Source organism: Prunus avium, chromosome 1 (assembly GCF_965620075.1).
Source record: "Prunus avium chromosome 1, drPruAviu1.hap1.1, whole genome shotgun sequence".
Taxonomy (NCBI): Eukaryota; Viridiplantae; Streptophyta; class Magnoliopsida; order Rosales; family Rosaceae; genus Prunus; species Prunus avium.
Window position 1 is genome coordinate 50,026,899 of NC_142284.1, and position 25,187 is coordinate 50,052,085.

The following is a 25,187-nucleotide window of genomic DNA, read 5'->3' on the forward strand; positions in this document are numbered from 1 at the left end:
GAACCTCAACACACAAAAAAAAAAAAGAAGAGAGTTTTTATGAACATGTCCGAGATTTTTATTTTTTATTTTTTATTTTTTAATGAAAGTGTCTGAGATTTAGTATATGGGGAACTATATCATCAAAACAATCCATCAGATTTGTCCATAATTTATTACGTAGCTTATTTGTTTATTTAAGAATACACATAGTGGCACATCGAAAACTTAGAAAGTCTCATATAATGAATGATTCCACTTTAAATAACATTGAGACTTTTTGTATAAAACCCCACACATACTAAACAAGTAGTTAAATTGAGAACAATATCGATGTTACTAATAGTGGGCTAAAAGTACGCCCCTCTAAACTCTTAACACTACCTACCACAAGGCATCAGATTTTTCTATCATTTGTTCTCTAAAACATTGTATTAAATTAAATCAAATATTTAACTTAATTATCAAACTTGACAAGTAATAAAATATTATTTGTTTAGTTAAAGAAGACAAAGACAGTGCAGAGAAGATATGCACATTTTACAAGCTCAAGGGATAACTGAAATGAAAGTTTGTGTTTTTTTTGGGTCTGAAAGTTTGTGAGTTACATACATGGAAAATGAGTCAAACAAGTTTTTAGATTGAATCCCAATGCAATACTTGTCGTTGTGGAGATGCCATTGCCATATAATGGAGTGTTTTTTCTACCATAGTACAATTCTTGTGCGGTCAAGTTTTTTTCTCCTTCTCTCTCTCTCTCTCTCCAATTATTTAATGTTTCACTCAAAATATCAACTTGCTAAACAAAAACCAGTGTGGTTTTTCAGTTTCAGCTGAGGAGCTCTTTCGTCCAAAAAAAAAAAGCTGAGGAGCTCTTAAAACGCGCCTCTCTCCACCCTCTAAAGCTTGTGTCTTTTTTAGGCAATGACCCAATGTTGCATTTTATCTTAAGCCTCTAGCTGGTGGGGGGTTTAAGACTTTAAATAAGTTCTTCGAAGGTGGGCTTTTTTTCTATATGGATTTTGGGGTGGTGGGTTTTGATGGGTTGGGGGGTGCAGCAGCAGAAACTGGTTTTGCTTCTCTTGCTAGTTCGTCATCAGATCAGGAGACCAAGCACCAATGTTACGGATCTGGGCTCCACAAGCAGGGGAGATCTGCAGGCACTCTTGAAGAAGATTGGAGAAGCTCAAAACTGCCCAAGACTGATGATTTTCTTTCCGCTTCCAAGACAATGCCTAACAACAGCACTCATTTCTCTGATGGGCAGCAATTGCTGAGCTTCTCTAATTCTCCCAATTTAGAAGCTGTTTTGGTTGACAAGAGCTCTCAAAATGCCTCATTGCCTTACTTTCACCAACCATTATCTGCTTTCAATAGAAGTGCAGGTACATAATCATCAGTTTAATTAAGGGTGTTGTTTATTATGTGGGTTTAATATTAATTAACATATGGGCACTTGCATCATTGCATGGAGCTTTTGGGTTCATGAGGTTGGTTTTTGGCTTTTGGTAAAGATGTTGGCTTTGGTTGGTTCCCCAAGCAGAGGACTGGTGGAAGGTCTTTTCATGGAACATCCATGGTCTTGGTTTTGAGTCTTGTCAAGCGCTAAAAAAAAGTGGAAAATATTTTCTCTTCCTTAAAAATCTTTTGTCTGCTTGTTTTATGGGAGGGGATGGCTTTGGTAAAATTTCAGTACTTTGGATTAGTTGGGCACAAAAGAAGAAAAATTTATGAAGCCCGGATTGGAGGAGAAATAAGAACTAGCTAACAAAGACCTGTTCTTTGATTGGTTCTGATTCCTTTTTCTCTTCCTTTTCTTTTTCCCCTTCTTTCCCCTTTATTTTACCTTCTTCTAGCAAAAACAAGAAATTCATGATTGTTAATTTCTTGTTGTAGCCATAAATGCACAGTCAAGGTATAATTTTTGGGTATACTGCCAACTCCTTTTTTTCACACTTTCTTTATCTTCTACACTGACAAATAATTAACTCTTTTAAAAAAAAAAATTATCAGATAGTCATGAAATGGTTTCTTAAAGTTTTGGCTTTTCTGTCTGGTCTTTTCTTTACCTGGTTCTGTTGCAGGCCACAGTACTGGGAGCTTCAATGGTGCTGCCATGCATTGGGCTATAGCAGGGGCCAGAGGGCCATTCACTCCATCTCAATGGATGGAGTTAGAACACCAGGCCTTGATCTACAAATACATTACTGCAAATGTGCCTATACCATCTAATCTGCTCATCCCAATAAAGAAGGCCCTTGATTCTGTCTTTCCAAATGGACTTCCGAGGCCCAATACATGTATGTAACTTCATCCTTCTCTGTTCCTCAGGAAAATTAGAAAATGCTATTTATATGTACAGAGTAGAATGTTCAACTGTTAAGTACTAATCCAAGAACATTTCTTGTATCTATATTCCACATGTTATTCTGTAAATTTTAGTATCATGTTTGTGCCTGACAATGAACATAACTTAGTCCACAAGTCAAATTTCTGCATCCGAAACCAAGATTGGGGTTTTTATTTCTTCATTCCTTTCTTGCATTCTAAGTTTTTCATTTTTGGGTGTGTGCATATGTGCAGTGGGATGGGGTCCTATCCATTTGGGATTCTCCAACAACACTGATCCTGAGCCAGGAAGGTGTCGTAGGACTGATGGGAAGAAATGGCGGTGCTGGAGAGATGCCGTTCCTGACCAAAAATATTGTGAGCGGCACATGAACAGAGGCCGCCATCGTTCAAGAAAGCCTGTGGAACCTGTCGCTGGAACCACCACTGCCACCACCACCACCACCTCAAAGCAGCTTATGCCTTCGGCTTCTTCATCAGCATCCTCGGTGCCCATGCCCGCTGGCGGTGGTTCAAGCAGCCTCAGCATTGCCAACCAACAGCTCAAGAGCTTGCAGCCTGCTGCATCTAATTCTTCTGCAGCCACTCAGATGAACAGGTAAAGCAGATTCAATTTTGTATCTTTTCAGCATTTATTCGTTTTTCAGGCTTCAATCTGGACATCTAAAATTGGCATTGTGGAGTAGTACCACATTCATTACTTTTACTATCCAAAGAATTGTGGAATCAATTATATCATCATCTTTTCAGTGCTGATGGTGACTGGTCTCCTTTAAACACATATTCTCTTTCTTTCTTTCTTTCTTTTATAAAAAATTTTAATTTTGATTTCTCTTTGTTTTTAGGATGTTCATGAACAAAGAGAATGTGGGTGAAAGAATGCATCAAACACCAGGCCCCTCCATGTTGTCTAAAGAGAACCCATGCTTGATCCAGAAACAGCAAATCGGATATGAAGAATCCTCAAGAACAGAGTTTGGGCTTGTACCCTCTGACTCCCTCCTCAACCCATCACAGAAAGGATCTTCTCTAATGAGCTGCAGAAACTATGGTTCTTCATCACAGAACCTGACAGACCCTGCAGAAACCAACTCACAACAGCATTCCCTTCGCCACTTCATCGACGATTGGCCTAAAAACCAATCCGATCGCCCAGCTATTTCTTGGCCTGACCAATTTGACATGCAATCAGACAGAACCCAGTTGTCAATTTCAATCCCCATTGCTTCCTCGGACTTCATACCATCCACTTCCTCTACAAACAACGAGAAGCTCACTCTCTCCCCACTCCGGCTTTCGCGTGAACTAGACCCCAAGCCAATGGGTTTGGGAGTAGGAGGTGCCCTCAATGCACAAAACAGTAAGCAAGCAAATTGGATCCCAATCAGTTGGGAGACTTCACTTGGTGGTCCTTTGGGGGAGGTTTTGCACCATACGAATAACAACACTGCAGCAGAATTGAAGAACTCTTCAGTGCTTAATCTTATGACAGAGGGATGGGATAAGAACAGCCCTTCTTCATTAGGGTCATCTCCTACTGGGGTCTTACAGAAGACAGCATTCGGGTGTCTCTCAAATAGCAGTGCAGGGAGTAGCCCAAGAGCAGAGAATAATAACCTCCTTGGTTCCAGTATGTTGGACTCTTCCTCCTTGCCTGCCTTGTAATCATTTCACAGACTCTGAGGCCTTTAGGTGAAGGAACAAGATTCAGTTTTTATCTGTAGTGCCAAGCATAATTAGTCACAGTTAATTTGGATCCTATTTTTTTAAATATCTAGTCTTGTTTACTTATTTTCTTCAATTTCAGTATGTGTTCCTTTTGTGGTTGTTGGTTCCCTCAATCGCTTCATGTTCCTTTTTTATAACAAAATGAAAAATTTGCACCAATTCCATCTGAAGATGTACAATTTACCGGCCAGACTTGACCTTGTTGGAAATGTGACAGGAGGCTTGTCCAACTATATTAAGCTTCAGATGTGAATATGTGGGTTTCAATGGTAGTATAATTACGTTATACATTGAGTAGGAGACTTGGCAACTACTCTTGAGTAGGAGACTTGGCAACTACTCGTTACAGTCTCTTTGTCTCTCACAACACTTCCAGCGGTGACATTTTCATGGCAAAAGGCCACCTGGGCTGGCTAAACACATCCCACCAAGCAAATCCAGCCCGGACAGGAGGTGGGCTCCACCAAGACTGGGCAGGCCTGAAAGCATGATGAATCAAAGCTGCTGTGAAGCCCTCATTACAGTCTCTTTGTTGGAGGAAAACGACTAGGAGAGAGATATGTTTTAGCCAGCAACATCACAGGTCCAGTATCAAAGCTTCAAGTAGCAATGGCAACCTCCCTTGTATTGTGTGATTTGATTCTATTTTCTTAAAAAGGTTGATTTTCTGCAGTTTTTCTTTTTTTAGGGTAAGGTCTTACGGTATCATTTTACTCCACATACAAACTGAGAATCAAGATGTCCTATCTTTAGACCAATTTCTCTACAATTTCGAAAATATTTTATGACCCAAACTTTTTCTTTTGGGATTTAACTATATTAGCTAAAAAAAGGAGAGCTCAGAAGCCAAGCGTAACAAGAGAATTTCATTGAAAATCCCAACTACAAAAGATGGGAATTTCTTACGTGTTAGCTGCTCATCACTGCTACATTGTGTCATTTCAAATGTCAATCATCTGCCTCAGAAAGTAATGTCACTTGAACCAAAATCTAAAATGATGATCCAATTTTGATCAGAATCCAAAACACAAAGCCATCTGGGTAAGCATAATGGTTTAACTTCTAGGGTTATTACTTGAAGATAATGTGGAGGTGTGCGTAACCCCATATTCATTTTTTAGTTCTGTCAACTAGGGCTTTAAACACCACCATGATTACTTTCAGGAGATGTCTAAACACAAAGCACTATAGCAAAATGCTCTGTGGATTCAAAAATCAACTCCTATTTCGATCCAGAACCAACAAAATATTATCAAATTACTGATGGGGAAGAAAGAACAAACAAAACCCTAATGCCAAATTAAAAATTCAAGCTCATGGATGATAGAAAAATCAGCCGATTTGAACACAAACAGAAGAAAATTTAAAATTGACATAATTGAAATGGGTGGGTTGGTGCTCATATTCTATGGGTGTATAGGTGTCTGTCATGCCATGGCTATAGCATTCAGAACGAGGAATTTTTATAATCATCGCAACCAACCCTTCACAAATTCACAAATCACAGGAAATGGAACTTCACAGATTAAATCATAAAAAATAAATCTATAGATTTAGAAAACATATGTGTTTACCCAGAGGCCTGAAATCTCAAAATCCTAGGGTTTTGAGTTCTGGGTTTGAAACCAGTGGAAAGTAGACGAATAGGAAACTCAAGGCCGCTGTGGTTGCTGCTTTCTCAACCAGTTTTCATATTTTTATAGAGAACGGTGAGGGGAAGCCCTAAAACCCTAGCGCGCCCACATCAACCGGAGGTCAAACGGCAGTGAAGATGGTGTCGTGTCATCATATTAAAAACGACGCTGATGTATTTTATATTGGGACTTGAAATAAGTGAACAATTGGGCCAACTAGCTTGGACCTAAAACTGAAGACAGAGGCCCGGTTTCTGTCGCAAAATAAAAGATATTGTAGCTTCAACTTCAAAACTATATAATATTTGTCCTCATTTTTCATACGGTCATACCTAAACTAAAATACTATATAGCTTCCATATGAAGTTAAGATATTCCAATTCGTACAAATTAATATATCCTAACTTGTTTCCATGGATAGGAATAGGATATGAGTTGATTGTTTATCTTTTTATATGTATAATGTATGAACGAGGGATTGAGATTTAAACTACGTATGTATTCCATCATTTTGAAGCAAAGTATCATCGCCCAAATTGTTTAGTTGGTTAAATTGATCGATTTTGATTGTAAGGTCTTGATCGCTCCACGATTCACCAAACCATAATATTTTAATTGACCTAATATTGGATTATAGATAATCCCATATAAAAATCATTACTCAAAATGGAATATAAAGAACTTCTTAGTTTCATTTCTTATGATCATAAATTGATTGATACCCAATTTATTAATTTCAATTTGAAAGCGTATAGATAGATGGATATATATATGGATGAAAAATCATTGTCCATGGAGAGAGAGAGAGAGAGAGAGAGAGAGAGAGAGAGAGAGAGAGAGAGAGAGAGAGAGAGAGAGAGAGAGAGAGAGAGAGAGAGAGAGAGAGAGAGAGAGTGATAAGTACATGTAATTAAAAAGGAAAGGAAAAAACAAACAAAAAAACAAGAAATACCTAACATTAATGAAAAGAAAATACCCTAATTGAGATTCATACTCACGCCTCATTTATTTGAAACCGATCTGAAAATCAATTCGGGTGTTCAGAAACATTAGCCACCAAATCAAATCCAAGTTTGTTAGAGAACCCTATAGCTAAAGCCAAACTATATATTCCTCACAACTTTTCTACGTTATTGATCAATGACGTGAACTGAAAAGGAGCTTGCCATCTTTTTTCCCATTATTCATATCTGCATCCCTAACACAGAAACAACATTTAGCTACCCATTTAAAGGCAAACGATTAGCACATAATCGCAACCATAAATTTAAACCAAAACATTTATCATTGCATTACTTGAACACCATGCACCGGAGAAGATCAAGTGACAGCGAGGCCGTTATGCCACGGCCATCTCAGGCTAGTGTACCCTTTTCGTGGGAGAATGAGCCCGGGATGTCCAAGGTTGTAACGGTTGTACATGATCATCGCGATCATAAAGTACTATCGGAGCATTTGAACATGGAGCACTTAACGTTGAAGCTGAGGCCGCCTCCTTGTCTATCAACATCCCCAGGTAGGAGTGCTAGGTTTATGGTGGTTGATCGGCAAACCCGTCTTCCTCTGTGTTCTATTCAGCCTTCGGTTAGGTTAAACTCGTTCAGATTGATGGGTGGCGGTGTTAAAAAGGAAGAAGACCCATTTTTGGCTGCTTTGATGAAATGCAAAGCCAAGAACCCTAATAGTCCAGCTGGAAATTATGGTGAGAAGAAAGTTAAGACCATGTTCAGTTTCTCATGCAAGTATTCTTGTGGTGTTAGGGAGGACAGTGTAATTAAAATGCCTCAGTCTCCTAAATAGAGAGATACCACGTTTGATGGCAACCAAACAGTGTTTTATTTGTCGTTTTTTCATATTTTTCACGTTACCTAAAGGGCCTACGGTGTGTCGTTTTTGTCTTCCCAAATAGAGAGAGATATAGAGGAAGAAATATGAACGTGGTCCATTTGTGTAGTTTTCGATTACCAAGTTTGGTGTTTCATTTTGTCCTTTATTCTTCTTCACATAAAGGCCTTAGGCCCCCTATCATTTGTTTATAAATTGATGTATCATCATGATGTGGGAATATTGTTACTCTTTCATTATCGAACTCAATAAGATTTTATTTCTTGTAACTTTCATTTACAAATTGGTCAAGTTTCCTTTTGAGTTTCGACTTGCAAATTGTACCCAAATGTGGCAATGATAGGTACATGAAACATGTAGCCCAATTGTTCCCTACTCAAATTCTTCTTTTCTATTTGCACACAGTAATTTCATTCTCACATATACCGTGTGTCTTTAGTGTCCAAGTTTAATTAATTAACTCACACCTAGCTACATCAAATGTTAAAATGCTTATTGGTAACCTTGGCAAAATAAAAGAGAAGTTTTCAACTTTGGTTTTTAAATGTGACAGAAAAGTCTATGGTGCTTGTCTTTTGTGCATGTAAAGAAGTTAAATATGAATTCAGTCAAACATCATCCAAGTTTGTCTCGTGGCTTCTTCAACTTTCATTTCCCCACCAAAAATTTCAATTCAATAATATAACCAAGTCAGCCAGGCCCACGATAACACAGTAATCTTTCTTTTATCACCCATTCATTGTCTTTTCCCTTCAATCTTCCACTCATACCTAAATAAAAATTAACACGCCGGACACCAAATTTTTTTTGAATTATTATATTTTCATTATATGTTATCTTGGTCTTTCCCATCTCTATTTTCATTTTATGATAATTTGAAATCGAAAGTTTATTGACTTTTTCTACCACTTATATTTAATTTTACAATAATCTCATCCATAATCTCCTCTTCGTATTTTCATTTAAAAATGAAGAAAATATCGCAGTGCTTTTTGGAAATTCATCAAGCTCTTGTTTTATCTTCACATTTTTATCGAGCTAAAAGATTCGATCAGACTTGTTATCAGATATGAAAGGAATTAATTCATGTGGTACACGTGCACCAAACTAGTTAAATATTTTTTTTGTAATTTTATCTACTGGTAATATCACAATACATTTTGGCTTTGCAATATGAAGCAAAATAAGAAAAAGTTACTTGGCTTCTGTCTTGTTTTTTGAATGCAATGAAGTAAAAAATAATATAATATGGGCTATCTGGGACTAATTCAATTCATTTATTTTTTGTAGGTTTCCTTTGTATTTACTTACTTTTCAAGATATAGTTTTCTTCCTATGTCATCAAACAAATATGTAGTTTGTGGATTTATTGCTTTTTGTCAAGTGAAAGGGCAAGCACATAACTTGTCCGCATCAACTAGTGACTGAAAAAAACCCCATTCTCAGATCCCCTTCACGTTTTTTTTGCTTGGCCCTATCGAACTCTGCCGCTTAAAAAATAAAAAAGATAAAAAGAAAAACCCACAAAGTATATGTAGATAGCTCACTATATATATATATTCTCATTTTCTCCACAAATTTCATAACCATACAGAAAAAACCCAAGTATGAGCAGTCAAAGCAAGGTCCAATATTCCCTAGGCAAGGTGCCCTTCTCATGGGAAAACAAGCCTGGTGTCTCCAAAGCCACACAACCACCACACCCCTACAGAGAGCTGCCACCCCCACCTTGCCCTTGTGGTGAGGCTCCTCCTAAACTCTCTCTCCAAGATTTTCATCTGCCTCTGCCTCCCTGCACCTTTCAGCCCCTTTCAAGAAGCTCCTCCACAAAGGCTCTTAGAAAACACGAAGACCCTTTTCTAGTGGCCTTCCAAGAGTGCACCAAGCCCCCCGAGGGGAAGGCAAAGGACAAGACGACGTCGTCCAATAAATATCGGTTTCGATCTGGACTGGGGAGTTGGTTTGGGTTTGACTTGTCGTGTAAATGGTCGAGCAGTGTAAGGGATGATAGTTTGGTCAGGGTGTCTCGGGTTCCCTATCATAGAGACAGACCACTTTAGACTTGGTTCATTTCCAATTAGTATGTGTATTTGGCCCTAGCTATGGGTAGGGATAACGATCTTCATGGTGATCATTTTTAAGAAAATGATGTTGCAATATTTGGTTTGGAATTTTATCATGTTTTCAACTTTCGTTTTTCTCCTTTCTTGAGTTTGGTCTATCGGAAAGTACAAGAGATATTGAGGGAAGGAAATAAGTCGAACTCAGAACCTCGTCATGAATAAGGGTAAATACTTTAATCACTTAGAGCTACAATAAGAACTTAATGAAAGTGGAGACAAACCATTAATTTGTGATATAATGAGAGTATGGTTATTATTGATAAATTTGTGGAATCCTCAACAAGGACTTTGGTTCATAATAAAAAAAAGCTTGATATTGAAAACACCAGCTCTTGATCCCCCTTAGAATTAGTGATTTGCTTTGTCCTATAATTGAATTTTTTTGAAGCTTAGTTGATATGGTAAAATTTGAATTTTATTTTATGAAATAAGCAACAAAAGATATTTAGAAAAAACATTTACACAAACTTTGGTAGGTAAAATTCGAATTGAAGTACCTTAAATAAAACGGGGAAGTCATGACTATTTGAGTGAAGAAATGAGGGGAAGTCATGACTAATTTGAGGGAAGAAATGAGTTAGATCAACTACTACTAGTAATTAATTTAATTTATGATTTTCAAGTATTGTATTATGAATTTTAATGTGTAACCTATATAATTTTTGAGTCATTATGGATTAATAAATGAGATATTTAGTCATATACCTATTTTTAGCACTAAAACTATAAATAAACCATACACTATTTAATTTCTATAAACAAACCCCAAAAAAATCAAAAAAATGATAGCTGCTGTTTTGTAATTTAAAAGAAGTTAAAAGCTTTTTTGTTATATTGTAAATAGGCTTTGGGTATATTTTTAAAGTCCATTTCATATAGAGGTTTTTTATAATTTGGGCTCATATATTAGGTATAATAGTGAATCTCCCATAATAAATATGGTGGAAGTTAGGAGTTGAAATATCCATTTCAAATAAATAAACATAATACAGGCTTCATCTGAAATCGGATTGGAGAGGCCGGTAACGCAGAAAAACAGCATGAAAGGCCCATTGACCAGTCGTTGGATCTCACATATTTGGCATTCGCGGGATTTCGTTAAAGAAAAAAAATAAAAAATGAAGAAGAGAAATAAAAAAAAGGTGCGTGTGGGTATATCCGACCCGCTCAAAGCGACCCGAACCACAATGCACAAGTAAAAACGCTTTAACTGTGACTGCGTGTAAATTCCGCGGAACACAGGGTAATTATTGGAAGTCGGTAAACGTTAGTACAACTGTCTCTGATTTCTTGAGCCCTCATTCTCTGTAAACAAATCCCTCTGATTTCTTAAACCCTAGCGCCTAGGTGGAGACACAGTCAGCGAGATCATCTAGCTCTATCTTTCGTCAGCAAGAACAAGTTCTCGCACCACTGATCGCCCACTCCTTTTCCCACCTGTAAGTGCTTCTTCTCCCCCGTCCTCTCAAAACTCAGAACGGTTGCTCATCCCTTTCTTCTTCGTCTTCTTTCTTTCCTCAACATTTGCCCTAGGTTTCAAGTGCAGAGTCCAATTAGATTAAATTACAGTCTTATTATTTTTTATATACAAATGGTCCGTGGTCGAATTTATTTTAGTAATTGCGGATGGGAAGTCTAAATAGAAGCAGTGCATAGATGAGTTTAGGTGCATTTGAGTGTTCGTTTTCAACTAGTCTCATATTGGAATCAATTCTTTACCTGGTTTGGTGCACTTTCAGTCACAGTTTCCTGCTTTTGGGTCTCCAACTAGCGTTAGCTTGTTGATTTTATTGAAAATATTTGTTTGTTGATTTTTGCAGGTTGCCTAATTGCATATGCGCTGAAATGGCTAATAACCCTCAGTCCTCAGCTGCGCAGGTACCTAACTTCTAACCTCATCATTGCTAAGCAGTCATTATGAGTTTATTTTTGTCCTGTAATGTAATTCACTTTTGATTATGGTTTATGATTTAGGATAGTGGAATTACATGTACATGTTGTCTTTCTAGGTGTCATATAAACTTCATATTCTGTCAGTACTTACTTTAACCATTCTAAGTGTATGAACAAATGTGGTTAAGTAATATTTTTTATTTATGTAATTCCTTCCTTATAGGAATACACTATTTACTTACTTTTAATTTTGGTATTTTTTCTTTAATCTCTCCCTCCCTCTATCGGTCAGCCATATCGGCCTCCTCCAGTTGCTTCCTTGGGTCCTCAAAGTTTTGGTTCATCCCCATCTCTTCAAGTAATTTCTTCTCCTGCCTATCTTCGGTGACTTTTGTCATCTCTACTTTCTGGTCGATTATTAATAAGTGGTGTATGTACAAATCTCTTTGATGCAGTATCGACCAGTGGTTCCAACACAGCAAGGACAACAGTTTATTCAATCAGCCTCCCAACAGTTTCAGCCTGTGGGACAAGGTATTCCTCCTTCAAATGTTGGGATGCCTGCTAGTCAAAGTCAGCAATTACAATTTTCTCAACCAATGCAACCGTATCCTCTCAGGCCAAGTCAGCCTGGTCATGCTACACCTTTGTCACAGGCTTTGCCTATGCAATACATGCAGACGAGGCCTATTACATCTGTCCCATCACAGTCTCAGCAACCTGCCCTGCCTTTTAATAATCAGATGCCTGGCTTAGCTGGTGGCGGAATGCCTTATTCTTCATCATATATGGTAAGCTCACATGATGTTATCTCTGTATATGTGTTTTCCTTGATTTTATTGAGCAGATTTTTTCATATACTTACATGCACCTGAATTGTCTCAGTTCGCACCACCTTCATATGCCCAGCCACAAAATAATGTCAGTTCTTCGTCCCAGTTTCAGCCAATGTCTCAAGTGCAAGCACATGTATCTGCCACAGGACAGCCTTGGGTGTCCTCTGGTAATCAGGGTGCAGCAGTTCCTACACCAGTACAGCAGTCCGGTCAACAACCTTCAAGCACTACTTTCACAGATTCTGTAAGTACTTTATTTATTGTATTTCATTCAATTCAATTACCTTCAACCCCATTAAAGGATACCAATGTCATGACTTTTGTTCATGCAACCTGTTTTGATATCTGATTTTGACACTAATTGTTAAAGTCATCTGGTTTTACAGATGCCAAAAGAACTGTCATCTGAGTGAATTTCTAATTATTGCATCATCTAAATTGTCATTTTTATCACACTGGTCATGTTATTACGATTGTCATACATCCCCTATGAAACAAGATGCACACTTGGGTGCAAACAGAAGACTTGAAAAGCAATGCAAGCAATCAGGAACTTTTTGGTAGTTGTTTACTAAGTTCTCAGACATGACACTGATAATTTTATTTTAATCCTGATTTAGACATCGAGCACATAGCTGTCACATGGAAAATGAATGTTTTTTTTGTTGTTGGTGTAATTTATATTTTTCTAAATTTCAGGCTGTAAATGTTCCTAGCCAAACACAGCAGTCTTCTTCTGATTGGCAAGAGCATACGTCGGGTGATGGAAGAAGGTAATTCATGATTTCTCTGCAGCTTGTGTTTTCTATACTTTTCTCCTCGAAGTTGATGAAATGTTCAATTTATACTGGTAAAATATAAATATTTTAGGCCGCTAATGGTCCATTATGTATTTATTTTTCAATATGAAACAGTGTGGTTCATTATTTTGAGAGTTACTTTCTGATTTTCTTTTAGTTATTCTGAAGTCCTTCCTGACCTTGTGTGTTTTTTTATTTCTGTTTACTGATGGATTCATTTTTTCAGATATTATTTCAACAGAAGAACAAAACAATCTAGTTGGGAGAAACCTTTAGAATTGATGACACCAATGGAGGTGAGTCATATTGCTGACTGGTTACCAGCAGCTAGAACTTTTATATTTCATCTCCAATTACCTGTTGAACTGGCCCTTGAAATGTTTTTTTTTTTGAATTTGCACTATAAATTTTGTTGCCATTTGTGGATGTTTGACAATTTTAGGTTGTAGCCATGCTTAAATTGATCGAAATTGTTTATGCGAATTATCCTTTTATTTGCATGTGCTTCAACTGGTTTGTAGATGTCATGGCAAGTCTGGAGAAATTTTACGACTGCTCTGTAAGCTCACTTTGAAGACGGGGTTTCAGTTTCACAAGGCAGGCAATAATTGTTATTTACATCTTATTTATCTTGTAGTTGGATGTGGTTAATGCATGCCAAGCAGTAATTGTTGCCTTCCCTCATCTCATCCATCCTCCTTGCTGGAGTTTTAAGATGGGCATGTTTTTGCCTACTTATTGCGGCAATTTATGACTTCTGTGGGTTGTTTTAGTTTTAGTATCTTATTAGGAAAATATTATTCATTTATATATGATTCTTATAAGCACATCCAGCCGTCTCATAGATTGACATGTACATACACTCACGTGCACACACACACACACACACACAGATGTGCACCCAAACTCCCACTTTGATGCTGCTTGGCTATTTAATAACTTTTTTTTATATAAATTTTAAGTTAGTACGAAAATAACCATACATGATCTTTTTTAAAAATAATTTTCTTGAAAAGTTCTCTCTGCATGTGCTTGTTTGTTTTTATATGACATTTTTGCTGTCTATGGTTTATAAAGGCTTTTTCAACAGGAACTCTTGTGCTACTTTCAGAGGTATGAAATGTCATGTCACTGGGATTGGGGGTTCCCACTTTAACAATTATTGGGTCTTTGAATATTATTTGTATGTGTCCTAGTTTTATCTGTCATGGTTTCATTAAATGCGAAGGTCTAACAGTATGTTTAATTCGACTAGCATAAAATGGAAGGATTTCAAGGATATTTAGAACTTCTTGTGGGTACTGTTATTTCTGTTCTGCTGGTGTTAAATAAGTTATTCGGAGCTCTCTCCCTGTTGCTTTGCCACAGAAGGCAAGGAACCAGAGTCCTATAGAAGTCTACACATATGTGGAATTTGACTGGGATTATTCTTCACTCTTCTTTTTCATTTTTCACCTGTTATAAGGATTTCGTTCAATCTTCATCTTTTTTATTTCTGGTACACCTGTTGGGTGTGTAATTGACCTCAGCAGGGCAGACATCTTCATTTATAGACATGTATGGATCTCAGGTTGATGGCGTGTTTATTTCTCATTGTCTGTCCTTTAAATTTCCTTCCAATTTCTGTTATCATCTGATCAAGGTTGTGTTTTCTTTTGTGCCCCATTGCTATTTGTTTAAAAACCTATTTTCTACTCGGGATTCTACTGTAGAAACTCATGTACTGTTATCTTTTTCTAGTGAACTTCGTATCTGACTGATTATGCTCATAATTGTAAACTTATAACCATGACCTTTAGTATTCTTTCTCAAATGACTTTATTGAGACTATTTTCACTTAATAATTTTTGTCACTGTGATAGAGAGCTGATGCATCAACTGTTTGGAAGGAATATACTTCTTCAGATGGGAAAAAGTGCGTCATATCCTTATATTTCTATTTGCTTTTCTAGTTACTGCTTTTGTTTTCTCAATATGATTTGTTTTTTAAAATTGTTGGGGCCTGTTGTTGTTAACTATTAATTTGTGGGTGGCTGTTGCAGGTATTATTACAACAAAGTTACAAGGGAATCTAAGTGGACAATTCCAGAGGAGTTAAAGGTTTCTTACCATTTCCTGTCAGTTTTTTTTGTCTTCAGCCTTCTTTTTTATTTTATTTTTAAAATTACTAATGTTCTCACTCTGAACTACGTGCTTCCAGTTGGCTCGTGAACAGGTTCAAAGAGAACTTGCCCAGGGAACACATTCAGAAATGAATTTGACTTCTCATGCCCCTCCTGCTGTTGCTTCAGCTGAAACACCTATGGGATCTAGTTCAGTTGGCCCCAGCACTTCTTCAGCCCTACCTGGGATGGTATCGAGCCCAGTTGCAGTTATACCCGTGTCTTCCTTTTCTAATCCTTCCCCCATTGCGCCTACTGGATCATCAGTTGCTTCTGGTGCACAGTCTTCCATAACAGGTAGCGTTGGCATTCAGCCTCCTGTGGTGACTGTCACTCCAGTGGCTGCTTCTGTTTCAGGGAGTACTGGAGTTCCTCCTACTTTGGTCAACACCAATACAAAATCAGTGTATGAATTTTTTTTTTCGGTGCTTTATTTTCCACATCCTGTTAATATTTTTATGATTCACATTATGTGTTCTAGTTCAAATTGGTTTTATGTGTTCTGAAAAATTACAGGAGTACTTATGAAAATGTAACATCTCAAGAAATTGGAAGTGCAGATGATGGAGCTTTTACTCAAGATATCGAGGTAAGGTTTGATTCTTAATGGCTATTGCAAATGTCCTAACTGAGCCGGAAGTTTCCAGTCAAGTCCTACAAAATTATGGTTGCACAATAGAGATAAAAGTACATTTTATTCACCTTTTCTTGACAGCATGTTGAAATCTAAGACTGATTTCACAGCAGTTCTTTTTAAAAGAAAGGTTTAATTTTAGCTAGTCCCTATTGCAAAAGGCACCTACCTGTGAGGAACGCAGTTAGCCAAGACAATTTTGCAGAATGCTTCATTTTCTTTTTCTGAGATTTCTCTCTGGCAGGAAGCAAAAAGAGGAATGGCAGTTGCTGGAAAAGTCAATGTGACTCCTTCAGAGGAGAAAACAGTTGATGAAGAACCATTGGTGTATGCCAATAAGCAGGTACACATATTAGATTTTATGTCTTTGTCCAATTTTTCATTGTTGTGCCTGTTCAAAGAAAAAAAAATTAGTATGTGTATAATTATGTTCTCTTTTAGGAGGCAAAAAATGCATTTAAAGCACTTCTGGAATCTGCAAATGTTCACTCCGATTGGACTTGGGAGCAGGTAGCTTGGCTATTCCATTCTTATTATCACCTTCTTTTGTTGTTGAAGAGTCTTCTGACAGTTTTTGAAATTTTATCAGACAATGAGAGAGATCATTAATGACAAAAGATATGGTGCTTTAAAAACTCTAGGTGAGAGGAAGCAAGCATTTAATGAGGTAATCTTATTAATGATTTCTTAACTGCTTTAGAGTGTTTGTCGTTCTTTTGTTTATTTGCACGTATTCAATACTACTTTTATTTCATTAGAATTGTGCACTGCTCAATGACTCTCCCCCTGATTAATATTCATGATTTTTATCAAGAATATTTCGCAGCATTTTGTGACCTAAAACTAATGAGATTTATTAATTTAGTACTTGGGTCAAAGGAAAAAACTGGAGAACGAAGAGAGGCGCATGAGGCAGAAAAAAGCTCGGGAAGAATTTTCAAAAATGTTGGAAGTATGTTGCTTTCTAGTCATAATTGGTTACTGCATTTTTCTTTAATAATTTTATAATACATCATGCCTTGATCTTAACAAAAAAGTTTGTGTTTTGATATTTTTCTGAAGGAGTCCAGGGAACTTATGTCAGCAACCAGATGGAGGTTTACTCCTCTCTGTTCTATAAATAGTGTGATTTTGAGTTTAGTCTTTTTATATGTATTTTATGACTGGGAAGAATGCAAAATGTTTTAGATGTTCTGACTGATATATTGGCCTGATCAGCAAAGCTGTCAGTATGTTTGAAAATGATGAACGATTCAAGGCTGTAGAACGAGCGAGGGACCGGGAAGATCTTTATGAGAGCTACATTGTAGAATTGGAGAGGAAGGTAACAATTTGCCTTTCATTTTTCATTTTCTGACTTATGCTTTGCACCATTTGTAGATATCATATTGTAAATTAGGGCCTTATATTTGACTCCAGATATTAGTAGCAAAAAATTTTGGTACTGAGTAGATAGGATTGAGAATTGGCTTTACATGCTTTAAGCATGAATTATGTTGAAGAACCACAAATTGGACAGGTGGTATTGGCTTATTGGTTTGCTGTCTCACTTATTGTCCAGTTCTCCACTTGTTCTAACTCCCTTCAATTTGTGGATTTGTTTAAAGTTGCATTTTCCAACTGTTGAATTTGCTTTGGTAAAACCGCCTTAAATGATATCCTCATTTTTATTGTCCTTTAGGTCTACAAAACTCATGGGGTGCTCATGTTACTTACATATAGATGTTGACACTTCCTAGATTGTAGGGAATATAAACTGACAGAAAAGAATACAATTTTGAGTTCGTTTCTCAAACAAAAGCAATAAAAAACTACTGAGATACATTTATCTTTTAGAGTGAATTGATTGCCATGTATTAGTATTCCATTGTCATTCTCATTTGGAGTGGGACAATATTCTCATTTGGAGTGGGCAGATTAAAATTAGTGGTCCCATATGTCACAGAGGATGCCTATTCTTACTGCCTAGGTTTCAATTCTTATATGCAGGAAAAAGAAAAGGCGGCTGAAGAGCACAAGCAGAATATTGCAGAGTATAGAAAATTCCTGGAATCTTGTGACTTTATCAAGGTAAGCCTTGTAAAAGGAACGTGTACGTGTATTTTATTGTGACTGATTTTATCTATTACCTTTTGTCGTGATCATCATTCATTTGCAGGTGAACAGCCAGTGGCGGAAAGTTCAAGATCGCTTAGAGGATGATGAGAGATGCTTGCGTCTTGAAAAACTTGACAGGTTGCTCATTTTCCAGGTAGATCACATAATCTATGTTCAATCATGTGTGAGAGAAGATTGGTTGTGTTCATGTACTAGAACTATATTATGTTTTTTTTGGTTGCAGGACTATATTCGTGACCTTGAGAAGGAAGAAGAGGAGCAAAAGAAGATACAGAAGGTATAATCCATATAAATGATAATTTATTTTTCTTCCAGTTCAATGTTCTTATCTTTGTGTTTCGCTAAATTTAAGGAACAATTGAGGCGGGTTGAGAGGAAAAACCGCGATGAGTTTCGAAGGCTGATGGAAGAACATGTTGCCGACGGTATTCTTACAGCTAAAACTCACTGGCGCGATTACTGCATGAAGGTGCTCAACTCTAATTGTTGTGGAGATAATATATGAAGAAGAGCTGCATAGTAAATTAAAAGACAAATGTTTCATTGCTTCTGCATCTGAAGCTCTTTTGATAAGTGTTGTCTTTGGATTGTAGGTTAAAGACCTGTCTTCGTATGAAGCTGTTGCATCTAATACCTCTGGTTCAACACCAAAAGAATTGTTTGAGGATGTTGCTGAAGAATTAGAGAAACAGGTGTGTTACCTAGCATCTTATACCATCATGTCTTGATCCATTAATTATCTGTATTTTAGCTAATGTTGAGAATAGAATCCGACATCGAGAATTATTGGCCAACAATATATAAATGTTAGACCTCTCCACTAGCCTACTGGTTTTGGATTAGATGCTCTAGCTTCTATGTAAGTATCAGAGCGGACAATTCACATGTCAGGGTAACAGTCACGTGCTCCTCGCACCCAATATAATTCGTCCATGTGTTTGGCTCAGTCATGCCATACATGAGGAGTGAGTTGTTGAGTATAGAATCCCACATCTGGAATTAATTGCCATGCATAAAAGTATATATTATCATGGTCCTCTTCGCTCATTGCCAATTTATAATGGGTCGTATGCATGTATACATTAACAATACAATTTTAGTAATGGAGTTTGATTGCTCAACACAATGTAACTTGCAATGCAGATGATTCTGTATGTCTGACATTGTTCTTTTGCTTATGGACAGTATCATGAAGATAAAGCTCGGATAAAGGATGCAATGAAGTTGGGGAAGGTATGATGTTATAAACTTGCGTGAAATTTTTGAAAACATGTCAAATATTAATCATTTTTTCCCTCAGGTTACCTTGGCTTCTACACTGACATTTGAAGAATTTAAGGTTGCTATTTTGGAAGATATTGGTTTCCCATCAATATCAGACATTAACTTTAAGGTAACCCCTTTCACTTCTTTGTCCTTTTTTGATATTTGCCGTTTCTTTCCTAAAACTGAAAATTATTCATTTGCATACTTGGAATAAAAAGGTCCGTAAAATTCGAGTTAATTGTGTTATTTCATTGGTTGCTGGCATATTTCCCCCTGATTAACCAAATAAAATTTGTTTGTGCCTGGAAATATTGAAGTGGCTATTTGTATTGTATAGTTCACTACAAATGGTACCCTTCAAATTTAGACTTACAGAGCTCACATGTTTGTAGCAATTTCGTGTTTCTTGTATATTCTTCTAACAAATACATGCATATTTGTCAAAAAAGACTAAATAAGCGATACACTTCTTGGTTTTCTTACATAAGTGAGTGCTTCTTCACTTATTAAAGCTGAAGGGTTTGAAAACGACAGCCAGTAATTTATTAAAGTGTCACCACAATCTCCATCTGATTCGGCCCAATGAATACACTGTAATGCCGTCATCTGTAACACTCTGTTCACTGATGCAAGGATCAACTTTGTTTTGGTTTCTAAATCAGCAACTACTTTTATTTGGTTTCTCTTCAAACCATGATGTGTGTATTTGAATCTGCTAATACTTTTACTTATTTTGAAGCTTGTATATGAGGAATTATTAGAGAGGGCCAAGGAGAAGGAGGAGAAAGAAGCAAAGAAGCGTCAACGACTAGGTGACGACTTCAATAAGCTATTGCACACATTCAAGGTGTGGTGTCACTCTTGTGGATTAAATTAAGTGTTACGTTAGAGATTGCATTGACCTTCCATGTTCTGTTCCTTGTAGGAAATAACTGCTGCTTCTAATTGGGAAGATTGCAAACACCTTTTTGAAGAAACCCAAGAATACAGGTTTTTCTAATGATAACTTACTATTGAAAACATTTTAACATGTTTTTTTTTTCCCTCTGAATGTTTGATATTGCTGTTTGTAAATGTTTTCTTGCCTATTTTCAGATCAATTGGGGAAGAGAACTTTAGTAGGGAAGTTTTTGAGGAATATATTACAAACTTACAGGAGAAGGCTAAAGAGAAAGAACGCAAGCGAGAGGAGGAAAAGGTGTGGATTTTATTGCTATGTATAAGTTGGGTTGTCTTTTATTTATAAAAGACCAAGATAGATCTCATATTACATGCCATTTTAAAATATGTGCTTTAAAATGAAATATTGAGTAAAACCATTTCTGGTTTGATTATTCAATTATTTGTACAATTTTCTGGGCGACTCATTATTTTATCTATGCCGACTCAATTGATTCCGTGAATCATAACTTCGTCAATTTAGTTTTGGTACATGTTTTCATGCTTGAATTTGGAATTTTTGTACTGATTTTATTTCTTTGCAGGCTAAAAAAGAGAGAGAGAGAGAGGAGAAAGAGAAGCGTAAGGATAAAGAGAGGAAGGAGAAGGAGAGAGAACGTGAAAAAGAAAAGGGGAAAGAACGGTCTAAGAAGGATGAAACAGATAGTGAAAATGTAGACGTAACTGATAGTCATGGTCATAAAGAAGATAAGAAAAGGGAGAAAGACAAAGATAGAAAGCACCGGAAGCGGCATCAAAGTTCCATGGATGAGGTAGGTTCTGATAAGGAGGAGAAAGAAGAGTCTAAGAAACGCAGACATAGTAGTGACCGCAAAAGATCAAGAAAAGTATGTGAACTTATTTCCTAATATATTTGGTCGAAACTTTTAAGCTATTTATGAATGGAAAATGTATGATATTTTCCTGGTGTTTTATGGTAGCATACACCTGAATCTGACAGTGAAAGTCGGCATAGAAGACACAAGAGAGAGCATCAGGATGGTTCCCGTCGAAATGTTGGATATGGGGAACTTGAAGATGGGGAGGTTGGTGAAGATGGGGAAATTCAGTAGCCCTGCTGTTCTATTTTTACAGTGCTGTGAATTTTGTGGCTCTGCGAGATGTAAGCATATTATGGTTTAAACGTTCCAAATATAACCAATTCTTTTTAGGAGTTCTTATGGTTATACACTGGAAATTTGATAGATCACATGATGCTTCTGTTAATTATGAAGGAATAATTAATACGTTAAGAGTTTCTTCTTTTAAGCATTATGTATGCAAAGTATATTTGATTTCTATGCCAAGGCGATGCTCTGTGTAAAAGTTATGAGGATCGAATACTTTCATTGCAGTTAATTTTTAATCGAATGCGGTGCACGATCCAATGGTGGCTGGAAGGCAGTAGTACTAGTAGTACATGTAAATGTATTTTACCTAACCCGTAAAATGTACTGAGCAGTAGAATTTATGGGACAGGGATAAGATTAATCTCTATGGACCACTGCATTGACTAGTTGCTTTCATTTGAAATGTGCATTAGATCCTACCCTAATTTCGCCAACTGCATTACAGGATGATCTTGGAAGCTGATTGGGACCATATGATGGTTGCATATGGCCCCTTTGGAATGAGACTGACTTTCACATTAAATGCAGGGAGGGATGGGGCAGAATAATTTTGGCACTCTAATCTAATGTCTTTCTATGCCGGTTGTTCAAATATCTACATCAACCAATTTATCATGGCCTGGTAAAATGCTTCTTGCTTCTTGCTTCATGGAATAATGCCGATGTTTTTGTTCTCCTGTCGCTTAACAATAATGAATATATCTGCCTAAAAAATTAACTCTTTGTTTTACATTTTGTGCTCTCTTAAGTAAATGAGCGTATCTTTTTGTTAATTAAGTACCAGAACTTAATGGTGATGATGGGGAGAAAACAGCGAAGTTGACATGAGTTTGCTATCTTTAGAATTCAATTAGCTCAACCAACTTTGGTATCAGACAATTATTTTATCACTTTTCAGCCACAATTTCTTCGATTATCTCATCTAAAATGGTGTCGCTGATTTCGTTCCCGATTTCCCTTCTTTCTTGGTAATTGTTACTCCATTCTTCAGCTGAACCCAACAAGTCCAACTCTAAAACAGAATTTATGTTGGCTTCATGTCCAGCCTGATTGCCCCATGTCCCTAATTTCTCATAAAGCAGGTTTCCAATCTCTTCGGCCCCCGGGAACCTTTTGCAGTTTCGCTGCTGGTCTCTCTCTTTCTTTGCATGAGTTTCTGTCATCTCTCTCACGCAATCAAACAGAAGCTGCCTTGTTTGCTGCAACACCCTCTTGGATTTCGCGAAGTGAGGGGAAGGATTAATATTAGACCTGACTGGCTCTAGCTTTTCTGACACTCCAGACCTTCTTGGCTTCTCTAATGCTGGCTGGAAAAGCAGCTCCCACAGAGAAGCTGATACTATTGAGCCGTCTGCTATCTTGAAATTACAAGTAGATGGACATGGACTTTCCTTTTTGCTTGACATGGCCGGGAGTTCTTGCACTGTTTCGCCAAAATAGAAGATTGACCAAGAATAAATAATCTAAATAAAGGAAAAAAGAAAACTACATAAAAAAAAACCTTAAATAGTTTATTGTAATAAGAGAGTATGAAGAGGTGAACCTGCATCTGCATGGGAAGGTGGTGTATCTTTTAGTACTGAAACGGGGTTTTGTTGCTTACGGTGACCCTGCAATGAGCCTCCATTGAACTGTTCTATCTGTAGCAACCTGTTGGCTTTGTTAGCAACCAAATACTATATATTTTTTATTTTCTAGAGATCGAAAGTCTTTTTGTTTTCAACCGGTAGTTATCGTGTTTTTACATGAAAAGATTAGGAGGGATATTGGGAAAGTGGTGTTTCTACCTTTCTCTCTTTGATCATATTGCAGGGTTTTGAAACTTGAGAAGTGTCGGCCGCAAGGGAGGCCTTATGATCATTTTGCAAAGAAACTGAGGCTTCATCCTTCTCACCCTCCGTGCATGAATCATACTGTGTCCTACTGCTAGCAGAGGAAAATCTATCTGAATCCACAATTTCTTGGTTCTTTCTGCGCATTTCGGTGTCAGCATTGAGTTCTGCTTCTTTGTTTTCAGAACTCTTATTGCTTGGCCCACTGTTTCTCGAAACAAGCTTGTTATACACAGATCTCAGTACTTTGGAACAGCTGAGAGAACCCTTTTTGCTCTTGCTTAGGCCCCAACTGGATGATCTGTTAAAAGTCTTGCAGAAACTAGAGCCACCCTCTCTATTTGAACTCAGGCTCTTTCTCAGATACCCTCTTTCAAATAGGTAAACCTCTAGGACAAAGGGTTCTTGTTGCTCCTGGAGGAGCTCTGCAAGTTGTTTTACTGGCTTCTGTATTGTGGAAGCCATTAGTAAATTCTGTGTTGGAGAGGCTGAGATGGAAGAGTTGGGGTGCAAACTAGAAAAGTTAGCAAAGGAGAGATGATGGTGATGAAGGGGTTCTGGTGAGTTAATTTAGACAGAAAAATCATTTCTATCAGCTTGGGGCTGAACAGAAGCAGAACAGAGAAGAAATATTGGGTATTTATTAATGTCAGAGAGAGAGAGAGAGAGAGAGAGAGAGAGAGAGAGCTGCAAGCTATTTCTGTGTTGTATCTATTTAACTGTTTAAAGTACCTTTAAGACCTATGAGCTCCAGGGTTGGTTGGTTGCAACTTGCCAGTTAGGTCTTATAGGTGTGTTTTTAATCCAGTCTCTTTTGACCCCAAAAAAAAAAATCTAGTCTCTTATTTCAATGTAGTTTTGGTAAATAAATTTCTGTTGATTCATTAGCTGTCTTTGATTGAGCCCTCACTTCTTCTTCCTGAATTTTATCTCTGTGCAATATATAGAACTGATAAATGGTCCCAGAATTTTTCTGTCTTACTTGGGCTTGGTGGTGGTGACCAATGACCATAACCTGCTTTTGATGGAACAGAGGCAACTTGAATACGGTTCTGCATGGACTTCAGCCTCAGAACCCAACTCCCATACTTGTATTTCCTTACCAATAATCTAAAATGAAAGTCGAAAGATATTCGATAATCTAAAATGTTACGTTGTCCGATTGTGAACACGAACAGCTTGATGCCATTTAGAAAGGGAAATATCATAACATTTGTTTTTGTATTGTATTTGTCTGCGTCATAAGATGTCCGTATTTGAAATGCTGTCTTAAGCTCACACATGCTGACTTGTGCGTGTGTGAACATATGCTATGAATGCGTCATGTGAAATATTTTATTTTCTATTTTTCGTCCCTTTCACTTGGCCATGTCCGTCTTTCCTCGATTAGTTTTTGTTCCAACCAGAAAAGAAGAAAAATAGTTTGCTTACGGATCATGCAAACGAATGCAGACATTGTCATCGACAAGGAAATTTTGGGGATCACGAGGAAAAGTATTACCAGTTATGCAGTTTCAGAAAAAAGGAAAAGAAAACAAAAGTATTACTAATGATGCAACGAGAAAAACAGATATGTCATCAACATGGAAATGTTGGGGATCACAAGTAAAAGAATTTCCAGTGATGTACTGGCCAAAAAAAAGAAAGTTCAAAATCTAATTCGAGATTGTGGCCCAGAGATTGTTGACCAACCTTCTCCCACTCGCTCTCCATCCAAAAAGTAAAAATTCTCTCATATTTGTGTATAAAACCAAGATATACGTAAATGAATACAATTTCAGGCATGCAGCTTTTGTGTTAATTTTTCTGGCTTTATACGGCTTGTATATGGATTAATCGTATGTGGTTATCATACTTTTATATTTGTATTACTCTTTTGTGAATATTTGTGTATTTGTTCTTGTGGGTATTTGTATTTG

The 25,187-nt window shown here is 37.1% G+C and overlaps 3 protein-coding genes and 2 non-coding genes across 8 annotated transcripts; 2 read left to right on the top strand and 3 right to left on the bottom strand.

Annotated features, from left to right (window-relative positions):
* The first annotated feature begins 695 nt into the window (after window positions 1-695).
* LOC110763164 (growth-regulating factor 2-like) lies at window positions 696-4,163 on the top strand. Its single transcript, XM_021965926.2, has 4 exons — window positions 696-1,364; window positions 2,064-2,279; window positions 2,563-2,926; window positions 3,174-4,163. Exons 1-4 carry the CDS (start codon window positions 995-997, stop codon window positions 3,991-3,993), a joined length of 1,770 nt encoding a protein of 589 aa, XP_021821618.2. The 5' UTR covers window positions 696-994; the 3' UTR covers window positions 3,994-4,163.
* A 727-nt stretch (window positions 4,164-4,890) lies between these two features.
* LOC148297958 (small nucleolar RNA R24) lies at window positions 4,891-4,986 on the bottom strand. The gene has a single exon (XR_015833180.1). It is a non-coding gene; the product is annotated as a small nucleolar RNA R24 (small nucleolar RNA).
* A 464-nt stretch (window positions 4,987-5,450) lies between these two features.
* On the bottom strand, window positions 5,451-5,538 carry LOC148297959 (small nucleolar RNA snoR8a). The gene has a single exon (XR_015833344.1). It is a non-coding gene; the product is annotated as a small nucleolar RNA snoR8a (small nucleolar RNA).
* Window positions 5,539-10,939: 5,401 nt separating this feature from the next.
* On the top strand, window positions 10,940-23,135 carry PRP40A (pre-mRNA-processing protein 40A). 4 transcript variants are annotated; one of them, XR_015836423.1, is made up of 30 exons: window positions 10,940-11,097; window positions 11,479-11,536; window positions 11,844-11,909; window positions 12,007-12,342; window positions 12,437-12,631; window positions 13,087-13,160; window positions 13,414-13,483; window positions 15,050-15,102; window positions 15,230-15,287; window positions 15,388-15,755; window positions 15,866-15,938; window positions 16,228-16,326; window positions 16,425-16,493; window positions 16,573-16,650; window positions 16,849-16,935; window positions 17,046-17,080; window positions 17,202-17,307; window positions 17,973-18,053; window positions 18,142-18,234; window positions 18,325-18,378; window positions 18,454-18,570; window positions 18,695-18,793; window positions 19,287-19,334; window positions 19,402-19,494; window positions 20,107-20,214; window positions 20,293-20,357; window positions 20,463-20,565; window positions 20,852-21,154; window positions 21,248-21,429; window positions 21,882-23,135. XR_015836423.1 is itself a non-coding variant. In XM_021965921.2 (29 exons), the coding sequence occupies exons 2-29, from the start codon at window positions 11,504-11,506 to the stop codon at window positions 21,377-21,379; spliced, it is 3,096 nt and encodes a 1,031-aa protein (XP_021821613.1). In that variant the 5' UTR covers window positions 10,940-11,097; window positions 11,479-11,503; the 3' UTR covers window positions 21,380-21,575. The 4 variants fall into 4 exon arrangements, 2 of the variants coding, with proteins under 2 accessions (XP_021821613.1, XP_021821614.1); XR_015836425.1 differs by having other exon boundaries at window positions 21,965-23,135; XM_021965921.2 differs by lacking the exon at window positions 21,882-23,135 and having other exon boundaries at window positions 21,248-21,575.
* Window positions 22,256-23,733, bottom strand: LOC110763161 (uncharacterized). Its single transcript, XM_021965924.2, has 3 exons — window positions 23,224-23,733; window positions 22,980-23,076; window positions 22,256-22,859 (listed from the first exon to the last, which is right to left on the bottom strand). The coding sequence occupies exons 1-3, from the start codon at window positions 23,731-23,733 to the stop codon at window positions 22,324-22,326; spliced, it is 1,143 nt and encodes a 380-aa protein (XP_021821616.1). The 3' UTR covers window positions 22,256-22,323.
* Between the last annotated feature and the right edge of the window lie 1,454 nt (window positions 23,734-25,187).

Excerpts from the sequence above, each read along its gene's own strand:
- LOC110763161 (XM_021965924.2), bottom strand. The coding sequence starts at position 23,733 with ATGGCTTCCACAATACAGAAGCCAGTAAAACAACTTGCAGAGCTCCTC. Across the intron at positions 23,077-23,223 it reads ATATGATCAAAGAGAGAAAG|ATAGAACAGTTCAATGGAGG; the intron begins GTAGAAACACCA and ends AGGTTGCTACAG. Across the intron at positions 22,860-22,979 it reads ACCTTCCCATGCAGATGCAG|TGCAAGAACTCCCGGCCATG; the intron begins GTTCACCTCTTC and ends TTGGCGAAACAG.
- LOC110763164 (XM_021965926.2), top strand. The coding sequence starts at position 995 with ATGGATTTTGGGGTGGTGGGTTTTGATGGGTTGGGGGGTGCAGCAGCA. Across the intron at positions 1,365-2,063 it reads TGCTTTCAATAGAAGTGCAG|GCCACAGTACTGGGAGCTTC; the intron begins GTACATAATCAT and ends GTTCTGTTGCAG. Across the intron at positions 2,927-3,173 it reads GCAGCCACTCAGATGAACAG|GATGTTCATGAACAAAGAGA; the intron begins GTAAAGCAGATT and ends CTTTGTTTTTAG.
- PRP40A (XM_021965921.2), top strand. The coding sequence starts at position 11,504 with ATGGCTAATAACCCTCAGTCCTCAGCTGCGCAG. Across the intron at positions 13,161-13,413 it reads ACGTCGGGTGATGGAAGAAG|ATATTATTTCAACAGAAGAA; the intron begins GTAATTCATGAT and ends TCATTTTTTCAG. Across the intron at positions 15,103-15,229 it reads ACTTCTTCAGATGGGAAAAA|GTATTATTACAACAAAGTTA; the intron begins GTGCGTCATATC and ends TGGCTGTTGCAG.